Source organism: Bicyclus anynana, chromosome 8, assembly GCF_947172395.1.
Source record: "Bicyclus anynana chromosome 8, ilBicAnyn1.1, whole genome shotgun sequence".
Taxonomy (NCBI): Eukaryota; Metazoa; Arthropoda; class Insecta; order Lepidoptera; family Nymphalidae; genus Bicyclus; species Bicyclus anynana.
In genome coordinates this window covers 1043916-1066672 of record NC_069090.1, presented here as the reverse complement: position 1 = coordinate 1066672, position 22757 = coordinate 1043916, and the positions used below count along the sequence as shown (strand labels likewise).

Sequence of the window (22757 nt, the reverse complement as noted above, 5' to 3'; positions counted from 1 at the left end):
AACCAAGATCAAATATTATGCAAGTATTGCTTGATTTTGCTATACAAACAGCATGTTTAGTAGCTTACGAAATGAACAAGAACAGACAGGCAAACAAACCGGTATAAAAGTATTCAACGTGTTATATTAAGTCAGAAACAATAATCATGTCTAATTAATCCAAATCCGTTCACTGAAAATCACAAATGTGTAACAATATCTAAAAATACAACAAAATAATGTAACAATTTATTATAAGCCAATTTTACATGTCCTTCTGTGTTATTCCTATATATGTCTATCGTAAGTTAATAATCTCATTATTAATTAAAAATCACCGCCATCTAATATCATAAAAGCCAAATGAAACGTTGAAACAAAAAGGCGGGCATTCGTTTTCAATAAACCCGGTCGTCCCCTCGGGAATCAATTATTTTCACACTTTCGCGCGAAAAATTGGCGCCGACTCGCCGCGACACGGCGGACTCCATCGACGAATAACGGTTAATTAAATAACGTTATTGTTGTACCTTATACCAGTTTTTTTATTTACTTCAGCTTTTTTTTAAATTTCTTAACGGTCCTGGAATCTTGAGAGAGGTGCAACACTAAATCGTTACTTTAATAATTTTTTGCTTTACTTCTTATTATCGTCATCGGCGGTATTAATAATAATAATAATAAAAGCCTTTATTCGCTGACCTTTTACATTTTGACTTATAATTAATACAATTTTTTAAATTCAACTAAAAATAAAATAAAATATAATTTTAGCAACCACTTTGTAGGTCAGGTTGTCCTGCGACATAGGCCTCCCCCGCTTTTTTCCACTCATCTCTGTCTCGAGCTAACCTCCTCCATCCTTTTGGTAAATCAAAACAATAAGTCACTACATCGTTTTTTCGTCATATTTTCGTTTTTGTGATCATCTAACATATTTTTATTCTACGAAATGGCCTTGACTTCGCAATATTACATCAAGTGCCAATGATTTTCTGTTTTTAACGAACATCTTATATTATTATTTCAATGAAAATACGTAAATAATGATTTATCGTTAAAATAACGTTACTACTTACTACCACTAATATACTAATGCCATTTTACGTAATATAACCATGTTATGTCATTTCGTTGGAATCACAATATTAGTTGATTGCAAAAACGAAAATACGATGAAAATCGGCATAGTGACTCATTATTTCAATGGTACACTGAGATATATAATAACCCTGCAGGTGCCCTCTTCAAACTGAAGTTTGGCGATCAGACGAAGAAAACTTTCCCGATCACTAGAAATATTGTTCAACTGGCTGTAAATATTCTTGGTCCACTGCTTAATATCGTCCAAAAATTAACGTCGTTATTGTCCTGGTGCCTTTTTTTCGACTAACTTGCATTCTAGAATCAACCTAGAAAACTCGCAGAGGGGTACTCTTTGCATATGTTCGAAAAATTCAACTATTCGCTTCATTACAGGTAACATCTCGCGCTTGCAGTTTGCTCTCTCCAAGACTTGAGCATTTGAGACAAAATGATATATATTTTCCTTAATCCCCACTGCTCAAATGATTGCAACCGTCGACAGCAGTCCTTTTTCAGGGCCCACGTTTCACAGCAATTTAAAAGAGTGGACCAAACGTAGCATTTTACCTACTCCATAAGCAGCGTTCAAATGTTATCACGTTTAGAAATATTCAAGATCAGTGTAATGTATTTTTGGAATAGACGTAGAGATTACATTGTAAAGTAGTCATCATTTAATAGCCTATTTCAATGGCTCCCTACCAATTCACTATTTTGGTCTTTCTTATCAACCTATTATAATAAACATCGAATCAATTAACAAAATGTCATTTACCTACTATAAGTTTCCACCAGTAGACTCCGAATGACATTTATTACATAGAATTTCAATTTCGTATATGTCAACTAGCGTGCGTCAAAGATAGTGACTTAGCCTGCATCTGGCCTATTTTCTATTTAGTCTAGTCTTTAATATCAACCTATTAAAATAAACATCAAATTAATCGACAAAATAGCATCTACTACTAAAAGATATCCACCAGTAGGCACCGGATGACATTTGTTACATATAATCACAATTTCCACTAGCATACGTCAAAGATAGTGAATTAGCCTGCTGGTCTCTCTTCATATAAAACAGATAGACCTACCACGCTACTACAAGACGAGTTGACGGGCTTAGGGTGATAATCTCTTTCTCTCTCTGATCCAGAGCTGTGAAAGAATTGAAGCTGTGAAAGATTTGTGATGTTTCGGTTCTTCCAGATGTTTGTTAACCTCGTTATCGCATCCCTAGCGATTAGGGTATATTTACATCTAAAACAATCACTATTACATATTTATAGTAATAACCGAGACTGACGGCTTAACATGCTCTCCAAAGCACGGGGCCTAACACCACCAAATTCCCATCTTTGAGCTAAGATTTTTACGGAGAGAGATTTTTTTTGACGAAAGAAAAGCACCTTAACTCAATAAACCCAGGACCGAAGCAACTTAAACTGACTACTGTCCCAACGAACAGTGGTAAAATACATTTCTTTTCCAGCCACTGGATAAAATAATAATTAGCCCGGATGTAAATTAATTAACCATTTTGCTGTTAAAATGTATCAACTGATTTCACAGCGCAAACATTATTACGTCAGGAGCACGGACGCCCACAGTTACCTACGCATGTAATAAATGTGATACAGCATTGTATATTCTGTGATACAGCGTAGGTGGTTTGTAGGTAATAGTTAGGTGTATTCATGTATAATAAATTACACTAATTTCATTTCTAATCTTCTAAATGTAAAAGTGAAGATCACTCATCACGAAGTTTCAAAAACTGCTTGACGTAGAAAAATGGAGGTAGTTTACTGTTAGTAGACGTCCACTAAGAACGGGTTAAAAAAGTCATGGACAAAATCGCGAGCGTCCGGAGTACATAAATTGAAATTTTCTGATAAAATGAAATGAAAACTGAGTTATTCACAAATCCGGAATCGGGTCAATCGTGAAGTTTTCCGCGATAAAAAGTATCCTATAACCTCCACTACCTTATAGATCCCATAAAAATGAGTTCAACCGTTCCAAAGAAATAGACAGACAGACAAAAGTTTTTGAAAGTGTGTGTTTTAGTTTCCTGTAAATAACTAAAATGATACTATATAAGCAGTATTCGAGATACATTCGATACACAGTTATTATAAAATGACAGACATACACTTAATAAGCAATCAGCAATCAATAGTTCAATATGTACTAATAAGCAGTTAATTCAATTTATGTATCTCGGTATATGATTCTGCAGGCTAATTCACAAACTTTGACGATGATATGATGGTTGACTTATACGAAACTAAGATTCTATGTAACAAATGTCATCCGGTGCCTATTGATAACTCTTCGTGGATATCATTCAGTAGGTAGATGACATTTCAAAGTTGATTTGATGTTCATTTTAAAAGGTTGTAAAGTTAATAAAGACCAAATTAGTGAATGGTGGAGATGGGCAGGCCACCTTGGCAGGCAAAAGGACAAACGGTGGACTAAGAAAATTACCTATTGGAAAGATCCACTTAGTAAAAGGAAGGTAGGAAACCCTATAGGAAGGTGGGTAGACGACATTACCGCAGTGGCTGGTCAAGGTTGGATGGAACTCACAAAAGAAAAGGGACAAATGGAAAAGATGGAGGAGGCTTTTATCCTAAGGGGCCCATTATTAACTAGTACATAATTAATTATTTAGATAAATATATAGATTAGTTAAAATAGTTTTAAGATATTGAACTATTTAAATGGGAAAAATAAAGCTTATTATTATTATAAATCAGTGAATGGACCAGCTGGGCTGACGGCTTAAAACGTGCTTTCCGAAGTACGGCGTACACACAAAAACAACTTCCCTTTTCCGGGCTGAAACTTGGACGTCCAATATCTTAGTGATTACCACACTAGATATTTTATTTAAATAAAAAAAAAACATGAAAATTTAATTTTTGGTACCACACCCGTCGCTTTCCTAATTATAATTACTAGACCTCCGATAAAAAAACGTAATAAAAATAGAAACTAGCAGACGCCCCGCGGTTTCACCAGCGTAGTTATAAGAAATATACCCCTCGTTTATCACGTGGCTTTTTATACATAATGGCAGAAATCGCCCCCTCCAACCTCACAAAATTTTCTCCTATAAAATATTAGTACCTATATAGATATCTATTTCCATTATTATGTTATCTTCTCCATTTATTAAACAAGTAAAACTATCAATTTGTATAAATAATATTCTTACAACAAAAATGCTCATATTAAACAAAGGTAATATTTCTGAAGTATAATCATAAAATCCGTTATCATTTCACCTGGAAACCGTAGAAGATAATAGAAAACCCAATAAAACCCACACCCCGAAAGCCGTTCCAAATTCGAATAGCGTTAACTCGCGACCGCATCCCATTGGGTCGTTTAAATTCAGAACGCGTCTGCGGTCGTGTTAACCGTCACCGAGTGTTTCAAAATTAGAACGTGTGTTCAGGTTGTAACGTTAGTGAATTAGTGTCGTGCGGTGTCGCCGACGCCTGTATCAGAGGATATTTTAAATTATAATTATACTCGTACCTGTACCACTATTACGATTATGCGATGACGGAATAGTGATGGGCCATGATAACCTTTTGAATATCGATATTAGGACTATTGAAATTTCGTGTTCCACTCCAAACTACAGAGACCATGTTGCCGACGGACACTTGGATCTTGACCGTGTGCGGAAAAACTACGCACTGTGAGACATACACTACAACCCAAATACGCAATAAGTTGAAAGTTACAAAAAAGGAGAAGGATTACACTTCTTTTGAATTTTGGAGGGGTATATGTCACAAGCTATGTGGAAAGATTACGCATAGGTACAATAGGACTTTACAGCCTTGTTAGTGAGATTTCTTAGATTGTGACTGTCAAAAATAAAAAAAAAATCCATTATTTATTTTGTAAGATATAATAATAATAATCATAGAAAACATTACTAAGACAAATCCGTAACTTTTAATCTAAATGATCAAAAAATGACGGAAACTAACTTTTTGGAAAATCATTTGGATTTTCCGCATAAAATAGGTAGTTCTTTGCCCCCTTTTATCAATAAAAGGAAAAAAGCGTTACATAAAACCCACAGTTAGAAGGCGATATCGGAAAATTCTATTAGAAAATTATGCATTTCGGCTCCCGGACGCCCATATTAACATGTCATTGGACGCCATATTGCGATAATATTCGAATTCCGAACGACTCGGGCGCTCTTACTCCGTTTTATTCCTACGTGTAATATACTTGCGCTCACTGTTACGCTATATTGATCCGTAACACGTTATTATAAGGTCGTCGGAAAATTTCCTACATGTCAAGTTAAGTTTGTCAGAAGTTTATATTACTGGCTGGTTTTTACGCGAAAGCTATAAAGTCGGCTCGTAGATGTAGAAACGATTTATCGATATAAATCGTTTGGGAAAGTTAGATTCGATTATCGACTAAAATAATAGGGATGGGAGTGATTGCTTCCTGCTGGTGCTTTTCGAAGTTTCGGGATGTCGAATACTGACTTTTTTGTATTTTAAATAAATTATTCGCTATTTAACTTATTACTGATTAATATTATTTACCTATATTTCTTTACAAATTAGTAAAAATACTTACTTTTACTGACATTTATATAAATCATACAGATCAAAATAAACCTGGGGTCAGACGGTCGTAGAAAGCGATTAAATACATAGGCCTGAATTAAAGCAATGTAAAACGCTTGTTAACCCCCGACGCAGAATGAAGGTCCTTAGGTATAAGTTTAGCGCTGTTTGTCTGTAGCACCGTAGCTCACAAACGGGAGCTTATTCTCAAAAGGAGTAGAAGTCATCCATAAAGCCGAATTAAAAAAAAACGGGTGAACCGATTTGGATGTGGTGTCTTTTATTGAAGAAATATGTTATGTTTATAACATATCAATCATATAGCTTCGAGTTGGACCATTGTACAATACACACTTGTTTTTACACCCCAAAGCCAAAGAGACTTTTATAAGAAGACAATCTTTACAAAGAACACTGAAAAAAATCAGTTTTCGAATTCTGGAAAAATCTCATCATAAAGATACTAAATATATCAACATCGCCTAAGTATTTATTACATACTTTAATATCAACACAACGCAGAGAAAAATATATTAATAGAGAAATATCAAGCTTTGACATCAATAATAAAATAATAAAGCGACTTGCGTCCAACGAAAATGTTAAGAAAAAGACATATTAATTTCGACACGCGTCGTCCCTCTCCGGCTCACTGTCCCCCGTATAGCGGCGTCTCGCTCCCGCCCCCGCGCTTAAGTGTCCGACCAGATGTTGCCGCTTTTATTGAAAAAGTCAGGCGCCATGTTGCGACTCTGTTAGTGAATTAAGATGTAGCATAGAGAAAATTGTTATTGGTAACGTTATGTTTGGAACGTTAAACGGCACTTTTTTTCGGTTAATTATTTTTTTTTACGGGAACGATATATAAAGTAATTGATATCGAAACGTGGAATAGTGCCAGCGTTGATTATTCAATTGCGATGGTCAAGCAATGATGATTCTATAGTACGATTATTAATTCCAGTCAGTAAAATGACAAGTGCAACTGTCACTGAAATGTCATTTCACTGAGTGGATTTAATAATCATAAGTAAGATTATTCGTACGATTACTAATTCCACTCAGTAAAATGACATTTCAGTGACAGTTGTACTTGTCATTTTAGTGACTGGAATTAATATTCGTACTATAGTCACAGAAAAGATTTCACATATTATTCGGATAGGTTGGTGCACAGATTAATAATAGGCAGATAATAGATAAAATCTATATTCCGTGGGTTGGCGTAATTTTTTTATGAGCTTTAATTTAGCAGTCAATACGTTGTAGTAAATCTTGTGATAGTTGAAGGTTCAAACCCACCATGCATATGACACATCTACCATTGATGGCACTTGATGAAATAAATTGGTCAGGTTAATAATACTAACGATTATTTTTTTAATTTCTTCAACATTATTTTAATGGCGAGCTCATTCATTCATCATTATTTTAAAATAATGATTGAATGATTCTGAAAAAGTCTTAAAAGAAGAAAATATCAACATAAAGTAGACACATGTGCCAATAATGGCACGCTATGAAATTATTCGGTAAAGTAATTTATAATAATTAACGACATGTTTTTAATGGGTTTTGTTTTTTACTACATCATATTATTAAATGCAATAATTGACTAAGTATACTATATACGAGTGTACATAAAACCGTTGAGGGACTATGAAATGGACCACTGATTAGCGTGCGTCGAAAGATATTAGAGTTTGACATAGATTTTGACGTGATTTTCACATCACAACACTACTGAACCATCTGACTAACTTGTCAGGAGATCTACCTATTAGGTCTTCAAAAACGCCCACGCGTCGTAGCGCCGAATAACGAATCGCCTTGTCTCGTTTCTTACAGTCGCTGCATAAGATTTTTGTCTTTCTAAAGCGTATGCGACAGATGCTATAAAAAAGTCTTTTTTTATTGTAGGAGGAAATCATTATGGATGAAATCCAGGTGGCCTGGGTGATGATGTCCGACTTCACTGATTCACGGCGCCCTACGGACTAAAACCTCCTACATTGACCGACCGTCCTTCCCGGTATCGATGTATTCAGTAATACAGTTTTATACTAGTTCAGGAGTTGTTGTAAATTGTACCTAGGCTTCACACATCTTTATATTGCAATAAAAAAATGTATTTACTTCCTATTTAGCTACTGTACTGTTAAAAATAATTTGTAAGTACATGTAATTTGTACATGTAAACATTCATCTGTATTAATATTAGTAAAGATTTAGCTTAAGGTACACATTATTAAATGTAACACTTTTGTATAATAATAAATAAATAAAATAAAATAAATAAAACACACAAAAGAGGCTTTACCAAGCCTCAACTCATGTCTAACGATAAAACTACTTAAACTTAAAACAGTAACGGAACTAATGACAGGGCACTGTTCATTAAATAAACACCTTTCGGTTCTAGGTATAACCGACAGTCCTCTGTGCAGAGCATGCATGGAGGAAGAGGAAACCCCGATACATGTTATGCTTAGATGCAGAGGTGTATCCAAACAACGTGCAGCACACATTGGATCCCCAGCAACACTCCAAGAGACTTTCGGCGACTTGGGCGGCTTGCTAAGCTTCTGGAGCAAGCTCGGTTGGCTGGAGTGACTCCAGCGCGGACCAGCAACAAAAGGATCTACGTACAACGGCCAACCCTAGTGGCCAAGTGCGGAAAAGGCCCAGGAAAGAAGAAGAAGCCCATTTATCGAGGAAGGCATATAAGATATATTTTATCCCACCCGGGTAAATCGCGCGGCGTCAGCTAATTAAACATAAAGCTAAAAGCTTACACGACGCACACCTGTAAAACTATCGGCATGATTTTTTTTTGACATCTTAGCGAATGACGATGATTCGTCTTGCAAATCAATTATCTAATGAAAATATTAGTATAAATCATTCTAAGGAAATTAGAAATGTTTATTAATAAATATTCAGTTTAATATAACAATGGCACCCTGGCCTTTCAACTAGGTAAGACTTCCCTTAGGTAGGTAGGTTCTTAAAACAATAATCTATCTTTAAATTCTTTATAAACAATAATAAATCATGCAAAACGTAAAATTTTTAATAGTAGATTGTTATACAAGGGGCTAAAAAGACCCATTATATACGAGGTATTTTTAGGGCCCGAGACGAAGGCGAGGGCCGCCTAAATAGAAACGAGTTTATAATGGGTTTAGCCCCACGTGTTACACTCTGCTTTTCACTACGATTGCGAGAAAATAAAATAGCTTAGTACAATATTCAATGATTTATTTTAATTGAAAATTAAATGTACAAAGTCTACAATTTTGGATATTAAGGGAGATGCTTTTACCCGGTAACATAATTTCCGACTACTTTGAAGATGAATAATGAATATATGAGGTAAACGTGGGAGATAATAGTTTAAAAAACTCCTTTCGTAAGTGAATCCATTCGTTGTTGTTTTCTTCACTTATTAAATTTTTCGTAGGTATCGTAGGTAAGTATTTAAGTAAATGCGTCTCGACTTTGATGGTAACAGATTGAAAATTTCATCCATCTCCAAATTAGGATATTATCACCATTCTCACTAGACGAAGACAACAATAACAATTATTGTTGAAAAATATGTAAGTTACGGTCACAAATTTACAATGAATTTCGGAAAAAAATCAAGTGTGTATTATTAACGCCAATTGTTTTTTAAATTCTCGCTTTTTAATTTTATTTTTTTCACATGAGTAAAAGGCAAAGGTATTACACCGTAAAGGATGTCCCATGTCTTCAAATCTCGCTTTATTCGCAACTCAATAAAAATTAAGTAAAAAAATAAACGCATTCCACAGACAAGAACGCTGCATTTCATTCCAATTTAAAGTTTTTTATTTATTTTTCAAAACAATCAGGGCCTTACCTATAATGATTCTATTTTCGAATAAAACCTCCTCCGTTTTATAGTAGGCTAGTACTTGGCTAGTACTCGTAACAGACAAGAATTAAAAAAACAAAATTACTTTAGCTCCTAGAGGCTAATATGCTTGTTTAGCCCCGCTGTGGAGTGGTAATATGACAGTGTTCTTGAGCAAGAGTAGTGAAAAATTATTTTCAATATTCAAATTGATAATGATTCATTCAATTATTATCAATATAAAATTGAAGTGACTGACAGTGTTTTCAAAATATAACTGTTTTTCAAGTGATTATATAGATAGCTATTTACACGACACTAAACATAATATTTTGTTTTAATATTTATTTTTTTATTCTTTACAAGTTAGCCCTTGACTACAATATCACCTGATGGTAAGTGAAGATGCAATCTAAGATAGAAGCGGGCTGACTTGTCGGGAGGAGTATGAAATCCACATCCTTGTCCGTTTCTACACGACATCGTACTGGAACGCTAAATCGCTTGGCGGTACGTCTTTGTCGGTAGGGTGGTAACTAGCCACGGCCGAAGCAGGTCCAGGTCTGCCAGACCTGTGAGAAAACCTCAATCGGCTCAGCCGGGGATCGAACCTAGTACCTCTATCTTATAAGTCCACTGCGCATACCACTGGCCATCGAAACGTCTATGGAACGGCTGACGTGATTTTAATGGGAGTTTCACTGGAAGTTAGAGGCGGTTGTGGATCAACAAATAGTCTACTTTTATCCCGGAAAATCCATGGTTTCCGCAGGATTTGTGAAAAACAGAATTTCACCCGTACGAAGTCGCGGGCGTCCTCTAGCTACTAATAAAAAACCTATGAAAATCCTTTCATACCTTTAAAATATGATCGTCGATCTGATTATCTTGCCACGCATCGTATGTAAGCCGACCACTTTTGGTATGAAAATCCAAACTTAACAATCTTATGTTTTCAATAGGCGTTTTGGATGACACTCACAAACATTAAAGTGCTTTTTAGAGAGGATGGGTACGGTGACAGTCGCCTCTATGACGTTCATAATACGTAGGTACCTACTATTATCGTGAATCGCGGCAAACTTTCAATAGTAAAACCACAGTATAACGAACTGTCACCCGCACCATCCTACATGAAACGAACTGTTGTTATAATTATACTCTATTATGATAATTATTAATTACGATATAATTTAAGTACCTAACAATTATTAAAAACCGAGTGGGTGACTTAAATAATTTATTACCAAAGTACCCACATATAACAAGTTATAGTAAAGTTTGGTATAAGCTTGAGCGCTTGCCCCCCTAGCCAAGGTGCACGTCGATTCGCTTTCTACGATCGCTAACGTTTCGAAAACTAGAAAAATGTATGCGAATGAAAGATCTTGATCACGTGACCTGTCGATAGTAAATGTCATTCCTGTACATCTTTCTAGTTCGTTAGGGGCTTATCTGTTCTATGGGTCCAAGACAGATGGAGCAGGGGTACGCTTTGTTTTCCAATTCTAATCAATTAATTAGTTTAAATCACCCGCTTCGTCCGTTGCTTCACGACAATCCGTTCAATAAGCTTTTGAGTTCAGTGCATTCATATAGACAGATGAACAGAGGAAATTTCATTTTATACATATTTCAAATTCGATATACTAATGCGTTAAATGAAAAATTGCGAATAAATAAATTAAAGAATAACATACCGTTAACATTATTCTTAACAGTGTCTCGTCCTTGCTCCCCCAGTATCGCACTAACACTAAATTTAAGCAAAGGTTTTTTCTGTTCAACATTATAGTCCTCACAACTCCTAACCATGTCCTCTGTATTGAACCTCTCTTTGCCATCCTCATCGCCTGAGTTCTCCTGATAATTGTGCAAATTAAACCGTTTTTCTAATTCCTCCAAGCGACGGATCCCTGATTTCTTGCACGCGAACGGCGGGCAGTCGAAGGAACCACAGTGACATCGGCGCGAAAGGTTTGGGATATTTAAAACTTCTTTCTCGTTTCTGTCTTCAGTTCTGTTATAGAAATCGTGGTTGTAATAACCGGCCTCGTTTTTCATATTGAAGTCCTCGTCTCTACTTTTCGAATCTTCGTCATCGACTTTCTCTATTTCATCTGTCCTGTCTTCTTCGTTATCTATCTTCGTTTCGTCAACCTCTGGAGAGTTTTCACGCGAATAACTCTGACTCTGCATGTAATTCTCTAACTGCTGGTTCAAGAACTGGTTGTGGAAGTTGACAGTTTTCTGCTGGTGCAATATGTTGTCGACCAGGAACGGTGACGTCATATTAAAACCGTTACTAGTTTTGTTGTAGCACAAGTTCTGAATAGTTTTCAACATAATGTTGTGATTGGACGTGAAGGGATTCAGTTTTATCGTTCCATTTTTCAAATCGGTCGGGTACATAACGTTGTTTTTGTAACCGTTATTTTTTCGCACTCATTATTTGTGTTTCACTTCACTAATGTCAAGTTTGAATATCGAATGGGCGAATTGATTCAGCGGAAAATGAGGGTGTAAGGGGTGTAAGACATGCGCTCCCTTTCCCGTCTGGACGTCGACTGACATATTTGGGAGTGGTTCTTAAAAGGGGCGGGTATAGGGGTGGTTTTCTACCGACGCTTTTGTTAGCGCGTCCAATATAAGTTGACCTTTACCACCCCTTATATCGAACAATAGAATTTACTGTAAAAGCGGGATTGCTTGTAATGTCTTAGCTCTTTTGCAGTGGTCACTTGGTTTGGCGTGCAATTTTGGTTTTGCACTTGATGACAATCGAATTTAAGCGTTACCACTTTGGAATAAGATGCTGTTTTGTTATTTTAAACTTGCTTTTATTTTTGTAAGTCCCGTATGCATCGCTGTTTATAATATGTGGATTTTATTCATAGGTTAATAGCGAAAGGGTGTAAGTTTGGACCTCGTTGGCGTCCATTTTATCAAGATGTTGGTTTAAGAGTCTTAAGCCATTTAGTTCACTTATACATTCCTTTAGAAGTAGCTTTGGTTTTATTTATCCTATTAGTACCCATTGTTGGTTTATTTTTAAATAATAGCAATGAATTTCAATTTTCAGTCCATAGTGTACAATAAAGTATATTTTCCCGTCTTCTTCTTTAGTTTAAAAATCTTTTGTAAAATTATACATAATTATTTATTATTTCAATTATATCAAAAAATATTGTTATGTATATCAGTGTACACCACAAAAATACATATTAAATAATATTTTTAATGTTTCCAATACAAAGTGTCGTAGTACGATGTAGCGATATTGCTACGAAACGTCTACAAATTAACGTAGCGACCGTAGCGACTCGTAGCAAACTTCGTAACTTCCGTTTGAATAAAACCATGCTTCATGGAGAGCAACGACGAGGTACCTTAAAGTGCTTGTACGAACTCTAGAACGTACCTACGAATGTCGAGTACTCTTTCTTAAGCGCCACCCTTACACAGTCAAGTTTGCCGTCAAGCCTGCAGCGCGCTGCAGGGATGTGGGCTGTGAATAAAATAACACGACCATACTTATGAGTATACGATATATCGAAATAATATATGAGTAACATTATTTCGGTTTTTTTTTAATTTCTCACATCCCTTAGTGCGGTAGATTTGATTGTGTGTGTGTCTGGCGTGAGGGTGCACAAATCAAATGTAGAATAAAACACGGACCCCAAAAGAGCATCAGATTATAAGATTTATATAAGTAGGTACTTTTAATATTATTTTTAAATATACCTACACATTAGTGCAAAAAATATATGTAAAATAAATAAATTAGTAAAATAAACCTATTAGACACGATTTTTGATGTCGATGTCGATATCTACGTAGAAGATGGTCATCTCGTGTATATTTAGTGAATGAGATTTGTTTTATATAAATAAAATTAACAGATCATAATAATATTATGTGAATGTCTTATTTTATATCGGTTGATTTATAAGTCTGTTACTAAAATAGCAGTAACCGATAAAACCGTCGTCTTCGACGGTCCATCGAAGACTGCCAGAAAATTAAAAGAAAAAGCCCGAAGAGAAAAGCATTCGGATTTTGAAATTAGCCACACCCCTTGCTTGTTATTGGTTACTCCTCGCGGAACGGAATAGCTTATCTGTCGTAGAGAATGCAATTAAATTTGAGCTTTAAAGTAAATAGTATGAAGTTGGTATTACATTGCGTTGGTTTTAAAAGAGGTTGTAAGAAAAAAGGTTTTAAGGTTTAGAATATGAATATATTTCGCTGTATTTGAAGGAGAATAATGGATGACGATGGAGCTTTTGGATTTTTGTATGAATTTTATGGACTTATTTACGTAGTCATTTAGTTGGCTGGCTTTAATGACCAAACTTATGGCAGGTCTAACTTGAATTTTAACTTAATTAAAGTTCAGGGAATGGACTTCGGAAACAGACTCAACCATGATTTAGGTAAATAAAATTTAAATCTATATTTATACAAATTAAACAAAGTTGGTTTATAATTGCGAAACAGCTAAACCGATCTGGAACAACAGATATAGCTTATTATACTCGGCAATAGCAGATATTATCATAAACTATTTTTTCTCAATATCTTCTATATAAAAATGAATCTTGAATCTTCTTAAGCGCATATCTCGAGAAAGGCTGAACCGATTTCGCTAATTCTTTTTTAGAATAAGTACTCCTTGAAGTACTAAAATGGTTCTTACGGAGTTTTTTTTAGGGTAGAAGTAGGGTAAAGTAGAAGTAGGGTAGGGATAAAGAAAAGTGCAAATAAATTAAAGCGAAGCTTAACCGGCTAGTTGTTAATATTAATGCGGATAAAACCGCGAACTACTAGTAAGTACATTTATAAGTCGGGGTAACCATTTACAAATCCAGAGTGGGTAAACGGGTAGACAAGAATTTTATCACTGAGATAGATTATAATCTGGAATAGCATATAATAGGCTAAGTTTTGTGCAAACAGAGTTAGAGTAAAGTAGTCATTATTTTGCAGATAAACTACTTAGGTGCTTATTTAAAAAAAAATTAAATTTTGAAATCTCTGCTTTCGCTTTCGCTTCACATACGCAGATAATTCAAAAAAAATCAGGTATGCATGTTTCCTTGCGATGTTTTTCCTTCACCGTTTGAGACATGTGATATTTAATTTCTTAAAATGCACACAACTGAAAAGTTGGTGGTGCATGCGCCGGACCGAATTCGAAGTTGCTTACTTTCACATTTATAATATTAAGTCCATACTTAATATTATAAATGTGAAAGTAGACAACGTAGTAGGGGTCTTAAGTCCATATTTAAAACCCCTTTCATATCTGGGTCACAGTAATACGCCGCCACCCCAGCGCGATGCTGCACCGCTATTGATGCAATTACCGCGATCCGACACGGACAGTTGCGGAGGGGAGCGCTGTCACAACACAGCTTTGTGTTTTTAATCACAGCTAACTTTCACCCGCGACTTTCAACGAGATGGGTTCAAAAATAGATAGATAGACATGTTTTTTATTGCATACTAGGAGAACGTCGCCGTTTCACCCGCGAAGTTATCGTTCCGTGAGAATAAGGGTATAAAATATAACCTATAGCACTCTGAGATTGTGAAGTTTTCTAACAGAATTTTTCTGTACAGTAGTTTCGAAGCCCTTTCAATGCAAACAAACAAACAACAAAATCTTTCCTATTTATAATATTATTAGAATAGAAGTAAATGAAAGTAAAATGCACTTATATTAACTTCTTTAACTTATAACTGGAAAACTAAAAATCAACTTATCCTTAAAAGTATAGAAATTAGGGCCAATTGAAATGGTGGCAAGAATACTGGCTGCATTTTTGCATTTCAAAGTACACCATTTATACTTACTTTACTTACTTTGGGACGTAGTGATATGTGTATTGTGTAAGTATATTACATTTATTTGTATTTAAATACTTGCGAAACGGCTGAACCGATCTGAATGAAATTTAGCACAGAGATTATAATATAGAGATAGCTTACCTGCAACAGCAGCTAAATTATTTTTATTTCAGTATTCTTACGGGAATAACTTGAGCCTAAATGCGACTCATGACCGAGAGGTGGCGGTTCGATCCCCGCCCGTTGGACTATTGTCGTACCCACTCCTAACACAGTCTTTCCTACTAATTAGAGGGGAATATTAGGTACTCATATCCCAAAAATATTATAAATGCCCAATCATTTAATATTTGTTGTTCTGGAAAAATTCTTAATAAAAAATACAAGAAAATATTCGTTAGAGCAATTATCTATTAATTCTGCACACAGGATAACATAATTATAAAATATTATATATCCTAGTACATATTTATTTTAAAAGGGCAACTGCTGATTTTCTTTCAATCTTTGCTCTGCAGAACTTTTACTTTACTTTCCAAACCTCTAGGACAGACTTGACTTGTATAAAAGTCTACTTAAAATAAATGATTTCGAGATTAAATTTTCGAACATCTGCAGTTATCATCTATATTATGGTTGCTGGCTACTAATTTGAAAAAGAAAATAATTTAGTAGAAAAGTAAAATGCTATCATATTAATATATTTCAAATTAGACTCATCCACAGATTATGACAATAAAAAGAAGGAAATTAAATTATTTATGGGCGAGTGCGGTTGTCAGTTGACGCCGATTTGCGCGGGAGAGCACGTGACGCCATCTTTTGTCTATTTTGTCACACTCCCGTTTAGAAATTAGTAACGCAGATTTGGCCGAGTTTAGTTTCGTTGTGATTCGGTTTGCGAAATTCGTAGCAAGCTCTATAGTTTATGCTATGAGTTTAAGTAATATAACTTTAACCAAACCGAAGGTGAAACAAAAGCATGCAAGCTTTGAAATAAATAAATATGAATTCGTTTAATTTACTTATAATTAAATTATTCGTTAAATTACTTTTATTTCAGTTATTTGATAAAACTCATTTCTTCTCCTATGTAATGACATTATTTATTTTATGAAATCTAGACAAAATGTATTTATAATAATACTAGCCGAAGTCCTGCGGTTTTTCCTGCGTCATTCCCGTTCCCGTGAGAATATGGAGATATATTCAGTCAGTAAAATAAAATGTTAATTTACAAGTAAAACGACATTTCAGTGACAATTTCACTTGTCAGTTTACTGACTGGAATTAATAATCGTATTATAGATATGACACTCACAAATAACTTATCTTTCGAGTGGTAAAAGAATTTTCAAAATAAGTTCAGTAGATTCAGAGATTATCCCTTACAATACCACAACCTTTACCTTTCTAAAATATTAGTTTAGAAGTAGGTTTAGATATTTTTTTAATAATAACTGTAATCTGTTTTTAAGTGTAATCTGTAACACTGCGACACTGAGCGCGGACCGCGCTGTAATGTAATCGTTCTTGAATATTTTATTATTAAAAATTTATTTGAATGCAAACTAAACGTTAATGACATTTTTACGCTTTGATTTAAGTTAATTTATAGCGATAAAATATATTGGATTATATTAGTAAAATATTTAATAGGTTTTTTAAAACCGTGACAGCCCAGTGGATATGACCTTTGCCTCCGAATCCCTGAGGGTGTGGGTTCGAATTTGGTCCGGGGCATGCACCTCCAACTTTTCAGTTGTGTCCATTTTAAGAAATTAAATATCACGTGGTCTCAAATGGTGAAGGAAAACATCGTTAGGAAAGGAAACCTGCATATCAAAGAATTTTCTTAATTCTCTGCGTGTGTGTAGTCTGCCAATCTTTTACTTTTACAACAGCAGGGTAAGTAACAGTCTCCAATCCCAGGCTCCTCACCTACCCTCTTTAATTAATATTAAATAGTCTCCGCGAAGGTTTTGAGGAGGTAATTTTATTTATTTCTACTCTATATTATATTTCTCACTGACAACTACTAATATTTCATTCTGAGAGTAGACTCGAGCTCAGCAGTGAGCTGAATACGGATTGATAGCGATAATAGGTCTAAATTTTGGATTTTCAACGATCTTTTTGAGTGTCAATGTTTTAAAATATATTCGCGACTAAAATATTTTATTTACTTTAAAATAATCTATAATAGTTAAGACAAAAAGAAATTGTTTGTTACGTCTTAACTTCGTCGTCCACTTGAAATACAGTTTTCCACAAATACATTTCACAAATAATTTCGCGGCATCCATGGATTTTTCGCGATAAACGGTAGCCTCTAAGTTGTTCCATGACCTCGTCTATCTTCCAGTAAAGTCCCGTTAAAATCGGTGCAGCCGTTCCAAAGATTTCTTAGCCCGGACAAACAAACAGACATACACAACCAAAAATCTTGACTGTGTTTTACAAATAACTTGTAAAACTGTAAGCACTTGAAAAAACACAGTTATCTTGAAACCGCAGACAGACACTTCAATTTTATTTTTAAGTATTGATTTTAAAAATTTTATAAAAATTAAAAATTATTTTGTGTCTGTGTTGCGACATCTATCTCCAAATAGTTTTTAAATGGACTTCTTAAAGTGACATCTAGTGGTAAGTAGCAAAGATTTGCAGGATATTAAAAAAATATACTAGATGGCGCTCTATTAAAAGCTCTTAAAAGTGTTGTTATAAATACAAATCTTTTAGAATATTAATCGTAAAATTAGTATAGTTTATAGTAGAGTAATACAATATTTAAGTTTCTATAATAACTCTAGATTATTTTAAATTCCTTTTACATATTTTTGATAGAATCAGTTTCTGAACGCAACTTCGTTATTTTTAAAAAAGCCCAACCAATCCAGTGTCTGAATTCATCTCACCGGTTTATCTTTCCGCTGTGATTGGTTGATCAATTTAACAGGTGCAATGGTGGTGCTATGCGTCATCCGCCATTACTGTTGAAAATTGTGAAAGTGTTTTACGAAGCTGTTTGGAATAAATCAGAAAACCCTGTGAAAAAGTTGATAAAAGTGAAATGTGTAATTGAACATGAGTGATTATAGGATGAAGGACGATATCGACAAAAATTCGAATACATCTGAATTGTCAGTGGAAAGTTCTTGTGAAGTTTCGGACTCGTATGACATGTTTTTGAACAATATATCCATACCGGTTTCTATAGTGTCGAGGAAGCTAGATTTCAATAATTTGGACGATGATGATGGCAATGGAGAGACTCCACGGCCGCCGACGTTTAGCCCTCCGTACAAACGGGTCAGGGCTCTCAAGTAAGTGTCACCACCAGATAGTTGACAAAAATACCACGCTTTAGCATTACGAATTCTTTAAACGCTTTCGACATCCATTCCCAAGACTACGACCTAGAAATTTCCGTACTTTGAGTCGAATTTTAACAAGAACTAACGGAACATGTATTTATGTATGTAAATGTATGTTTAGTTTTCATACAAAGTCAGAAATTAACTTTTGGATGTATAAATGGTGCGGTATTTTGATTATATAGTATTATGGTGGTATAGAGATAAATAGAATCTTGGAGCAGATATTTGGGCTACTTTATATTCCAGAAAAATCCATGGTTCCAGTGGGTTTTGTAAAATATTGAAAGAACACGAACGAACATGAACGAACCTGCAGGTAACTGCTAGTTGCTTACAACTGGAAGTTCTTAGGTTCATTCCTATCTCAGGGCAGTTTTGAAACCCATAATTTAAAAATTCGCTGACAATACTGGAGCCTCTGGGCTTGTTTATTTTGTGTCAAACGGTGTTCTTCCTAGTCTTATGGCATCTGTGCAGTGTACAGAAACATATCTATATACCTGCACAGTTCAACCATATTGCAATTTCAAAAATGGTATTTGCATATTGAGAACTAAAACAATGCTCATGTTATAGACAATCAGGTGAGATGTGACATTAAAGCTAGTAGTAATCCTGACTAGCTTTTATTTCTAGCAAGCTATGAAAGTAACGAGTATGTTACTTTAGAAGCTTACTAGCAAGCACCTACAGTTTTGCCCATTTAGTCTGAAGTTTGTCATTTAGTGGGAAAATGGTGATAAAATATGTAGCCTATAAAACTCGGAGGTAACAAGACTATCTATTGGTTAAAGAATTTTCAAAATCAGGTTAGTATGTCCTGAGATTATCCCATTTTATAATATTAGTAAAGCAAAAGTAAATTACAACATGTTTGAAGGAGAATCTATTGATTATGAAATCAATGTAGCATATTTATTTAATGACTTCTTATGGTCTCTTAAGTTGATTAAAATTTTCTGTAGTTAAATAATTGTTATTACTCTTAAATATTTCTCATTTATTTAGAGCAAGATTTCTCAAAGTAGGGTACCCCAAACCCCTAGGGTTCGCGATTCAACGGTAGGGGGTTTGTGACAAGATTTATGTAATGGTGGCCTTCACAAATTCCTGTATATACATGTTAAAACATGATTTGAGGCAGGATCAGTTTTGCCTTGTTGCCTTCACTAATATGCTAAAACTGGTTTTTGAAATATTAAGGTCAAACAAACTTTTGCATTGGAGATGGATTGAATAAATTTGTTAATAAAATACCAATATGGAAATGTTATTTTTATATTTTACTAGCAGATCCCGTCAAACTTTGCTTTGACTTATGTGCACTTCTTCCCAATTCCTACTCTACAGTACTCTACCCCTACCCCCTTGACTCTAAATGTATGTCTGAGAAATAGAAAAGGGTTGTTTAATGGTTTTCTCAACAATTATTTAAATTTTTGTCACCTTTTAAACCTTCCCTATACCTCCACGAACATTTCAAGACCAAGATAAGATGAATCTGTTCAGCCGTTCAATATTATCTGACCACAATAAATAAATTCAGGATTGAGGGTGTCACTAGTGCTTTCTTGTTGGCTGATCTGATTATATTATATTTAATGTAGCATTAGTGTCACATTTCACCTGCCAAGCCACATTGGACCAGATTGATGGGTCTAAGCTCTATATCCATCGCTTATAAGGAGCAAGGACTAGCCTTATAGTAGGCGGTCATAATAAGGTGATAATTATAATTTGATATGACCTGGTGAATTTGTTGTTGTTCTATATTAGAATGGGTATCCATAGGCAATCTAGCAGGATCCTACCAGAGCTGGTGAGGGAGAACTACACAAACAGAGAAATCAAATGTTGACATGTCATAAGGGAGTTTCCAGGACTTGTAACCCAGGTGTTCCTAAACTTTACAACCAGGTTACACAAGACCTGGCTACACCTAGCAGGTCTAATATGTAACCAAACAATAGACAACCAGAAATATTGTATCTCTTTAATTGCATTGGACAAGAGACTGGGACTACTCCGCTGCCATTGGTCAATATTTTATCTGTTTCTCTTCATAAAATAGTTGCATGCTAGGGTTAAGGATTTCCTTGATCGATTGTCAAGAAATTCCTGAACCCTACATCCAGTAATCACAAGTCCTGGACTTTGCTTGGTGTTTTTCTCTCTACCACACGATGACACATGCACAGTGAATTGATGGAATGCTAAGATATTCGTCTCACTGTACCAGCCTCTGCTAAGACCCTGCGTATTTTTTGTCACACGATGGACCTTACACCCGCATGGTGAATCCATATTGTCTTGTTAGCTTTGGTGACGCATTTTAAAACCGGTCGCCACCGCCGATACATTTCTCGGTTCAAATTTCGGTTGAGAAAAATCAGTTAAACAACAGTTACGGCACAATAACAAAACATATGATCCAAACAGCTGACATCTGCCGCAAAAAACGCCTACGACGCAAAAGAAACTGCCATTTATAAATACGAACAAGAGAAACACCTTTACGCCGAAAAAAACCTGTCTCGCTCAAATGCACCTTGTGCTCTCGACGTAGGGTTTAGTTTTGCGTGTTTTTAGGTATAATTAAAAAAAACATACTAAAGTTTTCTTACATTGTAGGTGAACAGCTGAGATTTTGTGCTATTGAGAAGCTTTCGAATGCAGTTTTTTATGTGAAAAACAGATTTTGCTAGTTTTCGCGTAAGACTGAATGTGTATGACGATTATTGTACCGATGCAGTTGGCAATGTTTTCGTTTATATATGTCTTGAGTCATAGGATTTCGTTTATCTTATGACTCGACTCTCGTTAGACTTTGATATTGCGGTCCTCATTCGCACGAGAGTTTTTTTAACGGACGTTATAAAAGCGTTTAAATATAGTATGAAGGTCTATTTCCAACGCCCAAAATTGAAAATGCAACAGCTCGGAAAAGCGTCGATGTTTTAAAATCGTTTGTTGAATGAAGATATATTTAGGAATGAATTTGTTGTATTTACACGCTTTTTTAACGGACGTTAAAAAAGCACTTGTGAGAATAAGGGCTTAGGTAATTGTCTATCCACCCGTGAATAAACTTCAAATCGTAGTTAAGTTCGAACATTTTACCTACTAAAGTGTCTATCAACAAAAACGAAAGCGCATTTGCATCATAAAGTTGGCAGTTAGAAATTGGGGCAACTTTCCAAATTAATTTAAAAAAATACGATCTCTCAAATAGCTCATAATACAAACTAAGATTTGCATTAAAGACAATCTAAATATTGACGTACGAAAATTAAATAAGAGTAATCAAAATTGGTTAAATATTTTGTCAAACCTCGTCATTTATTACTTTTAGTGTCTCATCAAATGGACGGCTACATCTATTCAATAATATCTTTAGAATCCCTCTTTCATTCTATCTCAGGTGCTCCATAAGAATAGCGACTTGTGCTAGTGTGCGTGAATGCCGTCTTGCAAGTGTGTATTTATTGTTGCGCACAAGTGTGCGTGCGAGGAAGTTAGGGGAAGTAACAATTGACGATCGGTTAAAATTTCGCAAGCGCTCTTTTTTTGTTGATCCTGTGTTTTGGAGATTTCATAACTAGTTTGACTTTCGTATAGGTAGGTCGTGTCGAATTTGTAGCGATCTTTTATTTATTAGAGATTATCGTATTTTTTTTTTCTATCAATCGGGCACTGGTCTGGATGAGAGGTTCTTATATTCCATTGGTTCTCAACCTTAAAACGCGCCATTTCTTCATACACAAAATTCAACTTCTTATGTTCTTGAAAAAATTCGATTACAACATTTAAAATGCATATGTAGATCTGAATATGTTAAATCTCTCGGTTCAAATGTAGTAGTAATAATAATAATTTATTGTGTTGTGTAGATACACCAATTTGTTTAAAATGTTATACTGAGTTAATAACTTATTCACTCTGTATAGCCCGCGGTTT

At 34.9% G+C, this 22757-nt stretch overlaps 2 protein-coding genes across 2 annotated transcripts in view; one reads left to right on the top strand and one right to left on the bottom strand.

Annotated features, from left to right (window-relative positions):
• LOC112050368 (homeobox protein engrailed-like SMOX-2) overlaps positions 1–12109 on the bottom strand; it is a 35160-nt gene extending 23051 nt beyond the window's left edge. The window contains exon 1 of the mRNA XM_024088621.2: positions 11262–12109. Coding sequence (XP_023944389.2) covers positions 11262–11973 — 712 coding nt within the window. The 5' untranslated portion in view covers positions 11974–12109. The remainder of the gene's footprint in view (positions 1–11261) is intronic.
• Positions 12110–18369: 6260 nt separating this feature from the next.
• Positions 18370–22757, top strand: part of LOC112050379 (SID1 transmembrane family member 1) — a 40641-nt gene continuing 36253 nt past the window's right edge. Inside the window, exon 1 of the mRNA XM_052882826.1 lies at positions 18370–18746. Coding sequence (XP_052738786.1) covers positions 18508–18746 — 239 coding nt within the window. The 5' untranslated portion in view covers positions 18370–18507. The remainder of the gene's footprint in view (positions 18747–22757) is intronic.